This window comes from Coffea eugenioides, chromosome 6, assembly GCF_003713205.1.
Source record: "Coffea eugenioides isolate CCC68of chromosome 6, Ceug_1.0, whole genome shotgun sequence".
Classification (NCBI taxonomy): domain Eukaryota; kingdom Viridiplantae; phylum Streptophyta; class Magnoliopsida; order Gentianales; family Rubiaceae; genus Coffea; species Coffea eugenioides.
In genome coordinates this window covers 442716-457602 of record NC_040040.1, presented here as the reverse complement: position 1 = coordinate 457602, position 14887 = coordinate 442716, and the positions used below count along the sequence as shown (strand labels likewise).

The window sequence follows — 14887 nt, the reverse complement described above, 5'->3', positions numbered from 1 at the left end:
ATTGTCTGTGATATTTTGGGAAGGATCTCGGCCAGTGTTGTGCTTGTTGAAATTTTGGTTGATTTAATTCGGCAACTGCATTCCTTGTTGGCATTAGTAGTTTTTAATTGAGTTTTTGAGGACATTCTGGATGTTGGTTTACATTGCTGATTTGGAGGAGCAGTGTCTGTGATTTTGGTCTGATCATTTGTGCAATTTGTTGACTCATTTGCGGACTTATTTGTTTCCTGGGTTTGTTTATTGACTTCGGTGGGCTGGGTTCCCACCTACGGTTCCTCTACTTGCTCTATTCATTGGAATTATAGTCGCCCGTTGCTCTTCTTTAGAGGTTTAGAATCTTTCTTGTGACTAGATTAACACTTTGGGTTTTTGCTTTACTACTGCTCTACTCTGCTATAGCAATTTCATTGATTTTGGACTACATTTTACCCAGTGGTACTGGTGGAAATATTTTCAATTGAATTTGGTACCTCTATTTGGTTGGCTGAGTTAGTATTGTCAAATATCTAAGTTGTCATTGTTGAAATTGCTGATTTTAAGTTAAGGCATTAACTGGCCAACTGGAGCCATTTTTTTTTTTTTTTGAGATTTTGGGTGGACAGAGTTTTGCATTTGCTGGTTGACTTGATGTCTCACCACATCGGTGCCCCTCCGCTGTTCCCGCCGACCCCTTAGCCACTCGAGAGGGAAGTTTCGTTGTCCTTTTCACTTTAATTACTTTATTTCCTCCATTGAGGACAATGTAGGATCTAGGTGTGGGGGGGACAGCTATACTAGTTCTTTATTTTTAGTTTGTTATTTGTCCACCTCTCGTTCATTTTTTCTTCTTTTTAGTGATTGGCTCGTAAGTGCATGCCAAGGTTTGATGTTGGATTATTGCCTCTATTTCTACTTTTGCCAAGTTTTAATAATAAAAGGGTACCAAGTTAATGTGGTTGAATCCAAAAACATCTCTTTGGTGAATATCAATGATTGTTTTACTCTTATAATTTTTGGTTAACTTTCCTAGGCATAGGGAATGATTATTGGCATTTTCATGTGAATTGGTCCGGTTATTAACTTTAGTTCTCCATGTTTGAAAATGAGGTTAGCTGATGCAAGTTTTCTTTTGGTTCTTGTGTTATATTGAGTTTTTGTGATTTTTAGCTATGAATAAACTTGACTGTACTCCGCTATTAGTTACTACTGAGTAACCGGGGATCTGCACCTAAAAGTGTTGATCCTCGCGTCAAAAGGTAGTAATTCCTATGAGTACGTGGTCACGTGGCGATAGAAGCTGAGTAACCGGGCTCCTTCATCTGGCCAATGTTGGAGTTCGCGTCAAAAGGCTCAAATGGCTAGCGACTAAGTCTTTTGTTACTATTAAAAAAAAAAGAAGAGAAAAGTAGGAAAAGAAAATGTGAAAAAAAGTGAAGGCTGTGTTAGTGTGTAATAAAAGTCAGCTTGTCAAATTATGGATTTAATGTTGAGATTTTGGTTAATAGTTGGACCATTTGCTGATAAATGTTATGCGTCATTCCTTCTTCTTAGATTAGTTAACATGAAATTAGAGGATCTTGTGGTTTAGAAGCTAACCGGAGTGATGTTTCTTGGACTTGACCATTGATGCTTGATATATGTTTTTCTGGGTATCTTGGCAATATGATAGTTAGAGCGATAGCCATTGTCAAATTTTGGTGTTCAATTGCTGTTCTTATGCTTGAGGGCAAGCATGATTTAGGTGTGGGGGGAATTGATAGGGTGTTAATTGTTTGTTATTTTATTGTTAATTTTTCCCTTTATCCTTGCCAAATATTGTTTTAATTATTAATATTTACTTATATTTGGTATTGGACCCAATTTCAGGGATTGAAGCAGAAAACTACAAAAAAGGAGGGACTTTTTGGAGATAATTGAGACTTCAAATAAGCCACAGACTTGGCCCACATGGTGATATACGCGGACTGCATTTCTTCTGCTAATTGGGAGTGTCTTGAGTACTTAAGAGTCCTAAGAGCAATGAAAGATGAAAAAGAGGAGGAGACATCAAGAGGCCTTGCCTTTTGTACTTTGATTGGGAATCTGCGGCGGGGACCACGGAAAAGCATTAGTCATTGGACTTTGGAAGGAAAGAAACGTAGGAAGCTTTGAGAGTTATTTTTGTTCCTTATTTGTGGGGACCACTGGATAGATAGCTTGGGTCATCTTCCTTTTAGCTATAAAAAGACAATTGTAAGAAAGGCTACGCAGACAGTTTTTAGCATAGTTTTAGTTTTCTTTTCTTAGCTCTTTCGCATGGTTGTTCTCCATTAATAGAGGACTAACCTCCTATTGCTAGTCAAGGGGGCAACTGAAGATTTGGTTCAACAATTACTGTGAGATCTAATTTATTTTAATTGCTTCCTTAATTTATTGGTATTTATATGTTTCCTGCTTTTAATTGCTATAGCTCGTGTGAGTGATTGAATAGATGCGCAATATTTAATTATTCATATAGGCTATTTCGCTAAATAGGGGTAATTGAATCCGTAATTGTTCGTTATCCCTATCTCAGTAGCAACTGGCGTAATTGGGTTTATGACAGGAGAACATACGATCTAGCTTAAACGAACCCTCATAGTGTGTTTGTTGGTTAGGATTGGACCTTTCTAATTATTAATGCAATCTAGAAATTAAATCCTACGGTCGTACCTAGGGTTATTTTTGGGTTAGAGAAATAGTTAACGGTCGTACCTTAACTATCGGGAAATTAAGGAAAGGTTGGTTGTTTATCGCGTGCATGACAACTATAACTAATCTATTAATAAATGTTGGAATTATTTCTGCATCAATGATCAGTGCATGAACCATTTCTGAAGTGTACCCTTGGCTAGAGTTTCTCTTAATTATTTCTTTTAATCAATTATTTTCTACAGTTAATTTATTTAGTTAGCATTTAATCCAAAAACCCCCCATACTTTGGACTCTAGAAGAAACGAATTATCCCCAGTCCCTGTGGATTCGACCCTACTCACCGCTATATACAAAATCTGTATTTTTCTCGAGTAGGTATTTATTATTGCACAGGTTCGGCACCTGTCAAAATACCAATTGCACAATCTCTAACACTTTTTCAGCTGAAATAGCACCCAGCATTCACTTGAATTAAGAGGTTAAAAAAGAAAAATCATCAGTTTTCCTGGGGAGAAACAAAAAAACTTGCTCAACCCTTGACTTAATTAGGACTGTAAAAGGGTCGGGTTAATAAGTAGATCTAGACTTCGTTATAGAACTAGATCTAGCTAGTTCCGTTTTGATAAGACGTTATTGGATTAGGATTCGTAACAGCATTCTGTGTTTATTTTCCTTGTACAACCTACAGATTTTCATATAAAAACTTAAAATTCGTTCACAAATATCTTTTGCTGTAGTTGAAACAACCTGCAATTGTACAAGCTCTTGATCTGCTCTTTTGGGCTATTGATCGGCAAATTCAGCAGATAATTAATCATGAATGGGAATTATACTTTTCAGCCATATTTACAGAGAATGCAATCAAGTAGCAGATAATTAAGCTAATGAAGTATGCAAATCCAGGATGAACTCTACTAATGATCAATTTCGTTGCCTACACTTGCAAAAGCCTTTATTAGATTAGATAAGTTAAATTGCGCTTATTTGAGAATTTTGTCTTGATTTATTGAATTTTTATTCAATAATAAAGGTTTTTATTAAAAATTTTATTTTATGAATCTACATGTAACTTGTCCCTTGGCAGACCATATATATTAACCTTCCAACGGACTGGAAAGTATTTTTCCAACCAAATTTCATCAGGCAACAAACTTGTCTAGAACAAAAATATGATTGGCAGGTGACCCTTCAACTGCAACCATTATTCAAGAGGTCTATCACCTATGAAGAGAAGAGTGATTCAGACCTGGAACATCAAGTGTTCACCTTTGGAAAACAACACGAGGTTGCAGACTTAAATTGGTACCCAAGTCAACATAAGGCAGTTTTTCGAATTGATGATAGAGTGCCCACCAACACTCCAGGAAACGATCTTTATGATTCTGCAGGACATGGCCCTTACCCTTCTCTTGCTCTGGCAGCTTTAAGAGGCACAGGTTGGTTTGGTCCAAGATTGTCCACATATAAAAATTGCAACTATAGATTAATGTCTTCAATTAACAGCATTTGATTGGGGATTCTTTTTTCTTTTTTTCCCTTTTTTTGTGGGGGTTGAAGAGAGGAAAATCAAGAATTCAGAGGTGACGCAGCAAGAAAATGCGCAAGTGGAGCACTAATCACGTCCATGTTAATAACAACTGGATTTGGAATGACAAATGATGGTATTTCTTCCTGACCTGTCTATTTTGAACTTTTACATGTTAAATAGTTTTTTGCCTTGAATAATTTCTTAAGGATATCTTATAATGAGAAATACAGTTGGACTGGAGGCAATTTTTTTTATATGAATAAAAAATTTTAAAAGCGCAAAATTACTTGAATATAGTTTAAGAAAAAGGATGCAATTAGTATAATTTGAAGCCACCTAGTATCTTATGCTTTGTCACATATGATCATCATCATGGAAATTGTAGGAAACCTTATAATCTCTGGATGTTGACAATAGTTCAGGAGATCACCTCTCATACAGTGCGAATTGCTTGCTTCGATAATGTATGATATATGGGTTTAGACTGTTTTGTGAAGAAGCATAGAAATAGATATATCTAATCACTGCTCAACTTAATGTATTTGATTGCTTCAAGCAAAAAGGATAGGAAAAAAACCTATTTGATCAGGGAAAAAACCTATTTTTCTTTTGAGCTTTTTTTCCCTCTTTGTTTACAGTTTATTTTTATGCATTTCTTTAGCTGTTCTGAGTGTTTCGCTGATTTGATTGGGAGATGTCCCCTTGTACACACTTTAGTTCTCTGTCCGTTATGAAACAAAGTGATGATTTTTCTTCGACGTATACATTCTACATTTTCATATATTTGCAAAAGTATTGTTCAATCTAGAGGTAAGTCTATGTTGCTCCTTCTGAACTTATCTTTTTCAATCGATAAGAGCTTATGCCGAACTTCTCCCCATCTTAACGTGAATTTCACATTAAGAGAAAAAGAAAAAAAAGAGATAGGATTGTTCCTATCCTTTGAGTTAAAAACGATCTGATTGACGATATTAATGTACAAAAAAAAAAAGCAGCAGGGCTCTCATATTCTACATGCTAACATATGTTCAGAATTTTATCTTGACTAGACATTAATCTCTGAGCTCTCACAGGTATCCTGTTTGCGGGCTACCCTGTGGTAGGGTATAACAATAGGATGCAATCAGCTGGTACCTGCATCGATAGCCCAGAAGATGGATTATTAACTGTTTGTTGTCCTTGGGACCCTAGAGTTAAGGGCATATTTTATTTCCAAACTGGATTCAGCATTAGCTTGTCCAAAGCTAAGGGTTTCATCCAAGATGTGAAAAAACTTGTTGCTTTGCAGCCTAAAGTCATGTGTGGTGTTGATTTTTATAATGGTATCCTGATCAGATATATTACTGCTTCAAGTGCTTACTTGGGGAAAGAAGAAGATTCTTTACACATTGATATCACTTACAACAGAAGCAGGGACCCAATGGCCCCAAGAATTTATCAAGACATTCTTGAAGAGATAGAGCAAATTAAATGGGATTGTTTAAATATGGAGGACTTCCACATTGGGGTAAAAATAGGAATTTGGCTTTTGTAAATGTAATGAGTAAGTACAAGAATTCTGGGGAGTTTTTGAAGGTCAAACAATTATATGTGATCCTTTAGAGTTGTTCTCCAGTGAGAAGTCAGACCAAATTCTTGGACTAAAAAATGGAATTCCAAAAGTAAAGGAGGGTAGTGCACTTGATGGCTCTGCATATGCTCAGAGGACATCCATTGTGCCCCAGAGAAGGGATATTTTTGTCGATCAGGAAAAGTTTACAAAGATGCAAGGGCCTGTACTCGTTTGTCATCCTAAAAATGTATATCATGTTTAGAGGCAATTCAATGTAATGCTTGTTAAAAGTAAGTCTAGAATTATTGACGGGCCCTTTGAATTCATCCTTGGTATTGTTTGTTACCTTAGAAAAAGATGCTCTGGAATTTTTTTTTTTTTGAGTATTCTTTGTTACCTTAGAAAAAGATGCTCACAAGAAAAAACTTTATTTTGCTCATAATTCTTTTTCTTTTTTTTTTTGGTAAGTTAAAATTTATTCCAAAGTAATAGAAACATAAAGTAAAATAGAGCTAATCCACAAAGGTGAGAAAAACAATATCTTGCTCGCAATATTATAGGTAAACTTTAACAAGAAAAACCTTGAAAATGGCAAACAAATTCCAGCCCAACAAAATGTATCCTTCTTCTATAAAAAAAAAATAAATAATGAGATTAAGAAACTTTTTGCAAAAAACTGGGAAACTTTCACATCACTATTCTGTAAAAATAAGATAATATGTGATCATGGTATGTCTAATCATGTTTACCTGTCTATTTTACATGAGAAGTGATTCCAGAGCATGCTAAATATATGGTACGCTTAGCATCATACCAATACCGTATTAGTCAGAGATGTTTGGTAAAAAATAAGTTATCTACCCAAGGAAGAAATTACTAGCAAATGTATATTTTCATCATACGAACCCATCAAAATAAAAGAAAGATTTCTAGCCATATTAAGTTAAAAAAAAGGTTGCCTATCCTATTGATAGATTCTCCTACAATAACCCGGCAAATGGTCTTTTGCTTTTATCAAAAGTATCCCTGTATCTTCACTGGTTATGGCGGTTTCAAAAGCTATAGGTTTGTCTATAAATACCCACCTCATGACAAGAAAGAAAATAAAAAATACACGAACAATTAAAAGCATGAATGATCTTGTCTCATTACTATATTCATAAAATGGATAATATCTCATTAACTGTCAATTAGTACTAGTTTTAAGGGCTACCCTGTGGTAGGGTATGTGTTACGATCGATCACGGTCTGAGAAGTTGAGTACCTTCGAGCTAAATTAATTCGTATAATTTTTACAATTTTGATATAAAATTTGTATTTAAATTTAAATTTAAATTTGTCAACTCGTATTTAAAGTTGTCAATTATACTAAATCTATTATGAATTTATATCAAAAAAATTAAGAATTACATGAACCTCTTTGAACTAGATAGAACTCGACTTGTAAAACCTGTTCTATGCAATCACCGCCAATCAAATTGGGCCTTGTGTTGATTCTCCGAAGGATGGATTATGGACGGCATGAGACATTAGATTTAAGGGTATATATATAATATTTCCAAATTGGAATCAGCATTTGCTTAGTTAAAATGGGGACACTTCGAAGTCGGAATATTGCCTCAACTCAAATTCAAGGTTTTGCCGGACTAGATAGTATGCATGCGGCACACTTTGGTCAACGTATGTAATTCATTCTTTATGAAGAGTTTTAGTTTGTTTGCCTCCTTTTACTGTTTTATTCTAAGTTTTTTAATGGCAAATCCCGTATGCTTGGAAGGGATGTTAACCCAAATTTTATTCTAATTAAGTAAATCTAACAAATCTGCCAAACCCACCATCATAAGGCAGCATTTTTTTTGTTTAAATAAAATCTAAATTAACTTGAATTGAACAATAACTAACAGGCAAAATCAAGCCATGTTTCAGCATGATTTCCAAGCTAGTCGTGGAGACGAAATCACCCTCAAAATACGCTTTGGCTCACAACCCTAAATAATGGCATGATTGGAAGCCTCAACCATAGAAGCACCATGTGTTTTACAGACAAATTCGAATCCATAAAGATCTCACATCAAATTTCAAAAACTAAAAAACAATTAGTATTAATTTCCATGCTTCCTAAATATTGATTAAATATCAAAGTACACACGGTAATGGTCCAGCTAGCAGCTCAACTTCTTGAAGTCAAACTTTCATTACAGCTCTTTCATCTTCTCCAGCTGGTCATACAAGGGAAGTTATTTTGTCAAATCTTTCCATGTCCATCACTATCTCAATCTTTAGCAAAAGAAAAATTACAAAACTTTATGTCAACTTTCAAAACCATGCCCAAGATACATTCTGAAAAAGGGTTGATTACACTAACATTTGGGATTTGCTTAACAATCTCCTTGGTGGGATGTAGCCCTCCTGAAGAGCATATAAAATGTTCATCAGGAAATACTGATTGCACAATCTCCAATGCTTACGGATCATTTCCTGATCGAAGCATTTGTCGTGCAGCTGAGGCAGTCTACCCGAGATCAGAAGAAGAGCTCATTGCAATAGTTGCAAATGCAACAATGCTGAAGAGGAAGATGAAAGTGGTAACCACAACATCCCATAGTGTTCCTAAACTCACCTGTCCAGACGGCGAAAATGGGCTCGTTATTAGCACCAAGTACCTCAATCGACTAGTGAACATCGACAAATCAGCCATGACTATAGTGGTTGAACCTGGGGTGATGTTAAGGAAGTTGATTGATGAGAGCACCATGGCTGGACTAGCCATACCTTATGTTCCATACTGGTGGGGTTTGACAATAGGTGGACTTTTGAGCACGGGTGCACATGGCAGCACATTGTGGGGTTTGGGACCTGCTGTTCATGACTATGTTATTCAGCTTAGGATTCTGACACCCTCAGGAGCTGGTGAGGGTTATGCAAAAGTTCATACGCTCAAAACTGGCGATGCTGAGCTTAATGCAGCTAGAGTCTCACTTGGAGTTCTTGGAGTCATTTCACAGGTAGATAAATTTTGCCTAGATGTATCATGCATGGGCTGCCTTTTCCTTTCCCTTTTATTTGGAATTCTATGTCTTTACTGAGCCGTTTATGGTACAATATTGAGCTGTTTCGATCCATGGTGGTAATGTATGGTTGCATATTGAGCTTAATATAGATGGAGCAATTTGGGCTTGATCATTAGTTATCCTTTGACCTAACTTCCCACTTTTCTTTCTGGATTCGGCACAACTGCGAAAGCCATTGAGTTAAATTAAGAGGTAAATAAAGGGGGGGGAAAAAAGGAGCTCATCAGTTTCATGTCCTTGGAGGATAGGAACAACTCTTGCTCAACCATAATTACAAATAATATATTAATTATTTGGAAAGATATATTTGTATACATAACCATTAATAGAAGACTCAATTTCATTTTACAAATATAGATCATGTCAAAAATTTAAAAGTATTTTATTTAAGCAATACAACAAGCTTTTAAGGAAATAGCATTGTTTTTTTATTAATATGATTCTGACTAAAAAATAAAATAGTTGTTTTCTATAGGACTGATATCACACTATTACAACATTTCTAGTTTGAAGCTTGAAAGCATTAATTATACAATAAGAAAGTGAACATGTATAATTAAAGGGCACGTAAAAGTTTTAGTTTGACAGTGAAATATCTGCACATTTATGAAGAGGTTCGAGATTCAAACCTTGCTAAAAATACATATTGTAGCCAAAAAACACGGTTCACTGGGTCACGCAAAACTCGGCTAAGCTTTCGATCAAACCAACAGGTCAGATGAACTTGATTAAATTCCTCCGTATCCGATTAAATGTTTGGCCTAGTGGCTGATTCATCAAGCCTAATGGGGCAATCATCAGATTAAATGCTGGGCCTAGTGGCTGGTTCAACAAGTCTAGTGAGTCAATCGCCGGACTGGTTTGGCTTTATTAAACTACGCTCTCAACCCTTGCTTTACCTAAGACCTGACAAAGGTTTCGGATCAACTAATATAACTGGATGGGGTTAATTCCACTTTGTCCCCCCAAACTTTGGACGATTATCCACTTAAGTCCCTAAACTTCAAAATGGGACACTTAAGTCCCTAAACTTATAAATACCTCCCACTTAAGTCCCAGAACTTATAAAATGGGACACTTAAAACCCTAAACCCTTATAAAATGGGACACTTTGACCACCCACGGCATTCAGGATTTGTTAACAATTTTCCTTAAGTGGGAGGTACTTATAAGTTTAGGGACTTAAGTGTCCCATTTTGAAGTTTAGGGACTTAAGTGGATAATCGTCCAAAGTTTGGGGGGACAAAGTGGAATTAACCCAACTGGATGTGACTACCTCTGGATTTATAGGAGTAGATTTACTCCCATCACACATCAATCAGATGTTGGACTAGGATCCTGAACTGCATGCTTATGTTATTATCTGAATCTGGAGATTATCAGACAAACACTCGGAAGAGAGATGAGTTGAGTGGTTTAGGAGAGAAAGTGTAAGTGAGATGTTTTCTGGATCAAACCGTCTCACTTATATACTAGATTATATCTATGAACTCAGATTTTAACGTGAGTTTTACTTGGCAGACATTTAAGCTTTCTTTGGTGCTTTAATCACAGCATAAATCTTTAGTTCATGCCGAATTATATCCAAGAACTCAGATTTTTAACGAAAGTAGGAGAAAATTACGTTCATGTATGCCCGAAAACTAATTAGTTCTTGGAGCTACAAGGTGATATTGTTAATATTTAAGATACTCGAACATGTATGTACGCAGCACTGCTTTGGCTCCAATTCTTTAAGTAGCAAAAATGATTAGTAACATTTTGATGAATTCACATTTAATTTGTCAATATGGACAAATATATACACATAATTTGTCTCTTGGTAGGCCAGCTTTGTCGGAAGGGACAATCACGTAATGACTGGTCAGTATTTTCCGACAAAATTTCATTAGGCAACTACATGCCTAAAACAAGAATATGATTGGTAGGTGACTCTTCAACTGCAACCATTGTTCAAGAGGTCTATCACCTACGAAGAAAAAAGTGACTCAGAGCTGGAAGATCAAGTGTCTACATTTGGCAAACAACACGAGTTTGCAGACTTCAATTGGTACCCAAGTCAACATAAGGTGGTTTATCGAATTGATGATAGAGTGCCCTCCAGCACTCCTGGAAACGGTGTTTTTGATTCCACAGGACTTCGCCCTGCTGCTTCTCTTGCTCTGGCAACTTTAAGAGGCACAGGTTGGTTTGGTCTAAGATTGTCCACACACAAAAATAAATAAATAAATAAAAATAAAAATGCAAGTATAGTTTAATGGCTTCAATGAACCCTTCCTTTTTTTTTTTTTTTTTTTGGTTGCATAGAGGATAGTCAAGAATTCACAGGTTACGCAGAAGGGAAATGCGCAAGTGCAGTAGCAAGCACGTCCTTGTTTGAAACAACTGCATTTGGATTGACAAATGATGGTATTTCTTCTTGACCATTTCGACTTCTTTTTTTTCCCTATTTTCAACTTTACTTTGCGTGTTGAATAATTTTCCTGACCTTAAATAATTTCTTAAGCATTTATTGTACTAAAATTATAATCGTTAAGACTGGAGGAATTTATGTTTTTTGAAGAATGAAAGATTTAAAAGGTGCAAAACTACTTGAATATAGCTTAAAAAAAAAAAGAGAAGAGAATGCAATTAGTCTAAATTGAAACTGTAAACTATATTTAAACGAAGAGTTAATAAGACGTGAACCACTGTGTTGCTTGGTTAAGAAAAAAAAAATCTAAAATTATAACCTATCAACAATTTGCATATGTTGGCAAAAGCATTACTTAAGTAAGAGGTAAGGTTATCTTGCTCTCTTTGTACTTATCTTTTACTTAATTAAATTTGTAAGAGTTTATGCCAAGCCCTCCAACATTAGAACGTGAATTTCACAAAATTTCACAATAAATTAAAAAAAGTTAGGAATATTTTCCTATCCTTTGAGCCGAAAAAGATCTGAATTGACAATATTAATGTACATATAAAGCAGAAGGGTACGCATAAATCAGTTGGGCGTCCATGTTTTACAAGGTAATATGTATTCGGAACTTTTTCTTGGTTGGACATTAATGCCTAACTCTCACAGGTATCCTGTTTGAGGGCTACCCTGTGGTAGGGTATAACAATCGCATGCAGTCAGCTGGTTCCTGCCTTTATAGCCTAGAAGATAATTTATTAACAGTTTGTCCTTGGGACCCTAGAGTTGACGGTCTATTCTTTTTCTCAAGTGGGATCAGCATTAGCTTGTCCAAAGCTAAGGATTTCATTCGAGATGTAAAACAACTTGTTGCTTTGCAGCCTAATGGTTTATGTGGTCTTGACCTTTATAATGGTATCCTGATCAGATATGTTACTGCTTCAAGTGCTTACTTGGGGAAAGAAGAAGACTCTTTAGACATTGATATCACTTACTACAGAAGCAAGGACCCAATGGCCCCAAGAATATATGAAGACATACTTGAAGAGATAGAGCAAATGGCAGTGTTTAAGTATGGAGGACTGCCACATTGGGGTAAAAATAGGAATTTGGCTTTCCTTAATGTGATTAAGAAGTACAAGAATGCTAAGGAGTTTTTGAAGGTCAAACAACTATATGATCCTTTAGCGTTGTTCTCCAGCGAGTGGACAGACCAAATTCTCGGACTAAAAGATGGAATTACCATAGTAAAGGAGGGTTGTGCACTAGAAGGATTGTGCATATGTTCAGAGGACATCCATTGTGCCCCAAAGAAGGGATACTTTTGTCAACCAGGAAAAGTTTACAAAGATGCGAGGGTTTGTGTTCACTTGACATCCTAAAAATGTATATCATGTTTATCTCCAATTAAATGTAATGCTTGTTAAAAATATGTCTAGAATTATTGGTGGTACTTTTGAACTTCATCTGTTGGAATTATGCAACTTCTCTACAGATTTTTAGTACTAGAACAAATGAATTAGTTGTCGCATAAATCTACTGTTAGGAATAGTTTCACATTCGGTATTTTTTGTCTAGTTTAAATGTCTTAAATTATACGCGTCTTTTATTGAGATTTATTAGGAAAAATTATGCTAATTCATTTCTTGATTAGATGGTTTATGAATGAAAAATATAAGAATTTTCTAGTTCTTCAATATAAGACTTTATAAGAAACTATTTTTTTGTAACACTAGCTAACTACAAATGTTGTTTCAAGTTTATAGTTCAAATTCCAATAAAGTGGTATCAGAGCTAAAAAAATGATCTATCAGTGTCTGAAAAAATTCAGGAAAATACCATTGATAAGTCAGGATGTATCAAATTGATTATTGATATTTATCAAGAATATAATGTTGTTATTTTTGGATGCACAAGCTTTGATAGTTATGACAAAGTGTTTGTAGAACTGCATGTACAGAGTTTACAAGGTTTTTTAATGTGTCTTCTAACAATCATTTTATTTATTACAAGTCTTCTATTCAAGTTCAAATATCATAGAAAGGTGTTACCTTCAAAGAGGTTATTTGAATACATTAAAAATATCATCAATTATTTTGGAATTTGGTCCAAGAAGCCGAAAGAAGTAGGTCTTGCAAAGCTAATCATCAGCTTGCCGAATCCAAAACAAGGTTTGAAGATTTTAGAAGACAATTCAAAACCTGCAGTCTAAGTAGAAAGAAAGAGTGTTGGATTGTTAAATAAATTTAGTTGTTAGTGGTAGTTTCATATTTAGTGCCTTTTGACTAGTTCAACGTTTTGAATTATAAGCATCTTTTGTTGAAATTTGCTTTCAAAACTTATGTTAGTTTGTTTTTTATATGCTCTATAAATAAAGAGCTCACGAATGAAAAATTTAAGATATTTTCAATCTTTTAATATAAGACTTTATAAGAAACTTTTGCAAAAGCTAATTTTTTTCGCAACACTGACTACAATTGTTATTTCTTAGTTTATACTCTAAATTCCAACTTCATCCTTAGCAAAAGATAGAATTTTTGCTCATAACTTTTTTTTTTTTTTTTTTTTGGGTGACTTCAAATTTATTCCAAAGCAACGGAAACATACATTAAAATAAAGCAGATCCACAAAGGTGGCATCAGTCAGAACAAAGCAACCTGGACAAATAACATCTAGCCCACAATGTTATTGCCAAACTTTAACAAGAGCAATCTTGAAAATGACAAACGAATTCTCAACCAACAAACTATAAATTTTTTTCTCAACAAAATATTATTCTTTTTTTTTTTTTTACTTTTAATGAGAATAAGAAGCTTGCCTATCCCATTGGATGGAGTCCCCTACAATACCCCGGCAAATGGTGTTTTTGCATTTATCGGACTTAGTCCTGTATCTTCACTGGTTATAGCGGTTTCAAAAGCCATAGGTTTGTCTATAAATACCCTCGAAAACTACCTCAACACTGGTTATGATCAGCTTTAAGTTGATTGGTTCTGAATAAAGGAGATCCATAAATACAAAGGTCATACCCTATAGGGAATGCACCACCACCAGACCATTAGGCAGATACATACGCACCAAGGCTTGATACGGGTTGACTTACAATGGTAGTTCTTCTCCAAATCTAAATGGTTTTGTAGTTTTTGCATGTTGAAGAAAATCACTTTCTTTACCCACCCCCTAACAGAAAAGAAATTTAAAAGATACAAGAAGAATAAAAGCATAATTGATCTGGTCGTATTAACATATATCCATGTAATGGTAATATCTCATTTTAACTGTTTGTTAGTACTAGTTTTAAAGGTTACCTTTATCATACTCGATCATGGCATCAGAGGTTGAGTTCTATCCAATTAAATTAATTCTTGCAATTCTTACAATTTTTGGTATAAATTCATATAATTTAAGTGTAAATTTTAATTTGTCGATTCATAGTCTATCACACCAAATTTATATGAATTTACAGCAAAATAGTACTCTCCATCCCATTGTTAACATCATTTTTCCACTTTTTGGTTGTCTCAAAATGTGAGTCAATTCAAAAAAAGTCAAACCACTCTTAAATTTTTTTTTGGTTTATGCCTCTCACTTCAAAAAGACAAGATTCTATCCAATTACGCTAAACAATTGTGGAGGGCCCACCATATCACATTTCTTTCCTAACTCCCGTAACATTAGAACTTCAA

General features: G+C 35.0%; 1 protein-coding gene across 1 annotated transcript; it reads left to right on the top strand.

Annotated features, from left to right (window-relative positions):
• The first annotated feature begins 8113 nt into the window (after positions 1 to 8113).
• On the top strand, positions 8114 to 12583 carry LOC113776414 (probable L-gulonolactone oxidase 6). Its single transcript, XM_027321563.1, has 4 exons — positions 8114 to 8737; positions 10732 to 10987; positions 11111 to 11212; positions 11871 to 12583. Exons 1-4 carry the CDS (start codon positions 8294 to 8296, stop codon positions 12581 to 12583), a joined length of 1515 nt encoding a protein of 504 aa, XP_027177364.1. The 5' UTR covers positions 8114 to 8293.
• The last annotated feature ends 2304 nt before the right edge of the window (positions 12584 to 14887 follow it).

What these genes read in the sequence shown, in the direction of transcription:
- LOC113776414 (XM_027321563.1), top strand. Translation starts at nt 8,294, where the DNA reads ATGCTGAAGAGGAAGATGAAAGTGGTAACCACAACATCCCATAGTGTT. An exon ending in TTCTTGGAGTCATTTCACAG is followed by an intron (nt 8,738 to 10,731) that starts GTAGATAAATTT and finishes TATGATTGGTAG; the next exon opens with GTGACTCTTCAACTGCAACC. An exon ending in ATTTGGATTGACAAATGATG is followed by an intron (nt 11,213 to 11,870) that starts GTATTTCTTCTT and finishes TAACTCTCACAG; the next exon opens with GTATCCTGTTTGAGGGCTAC.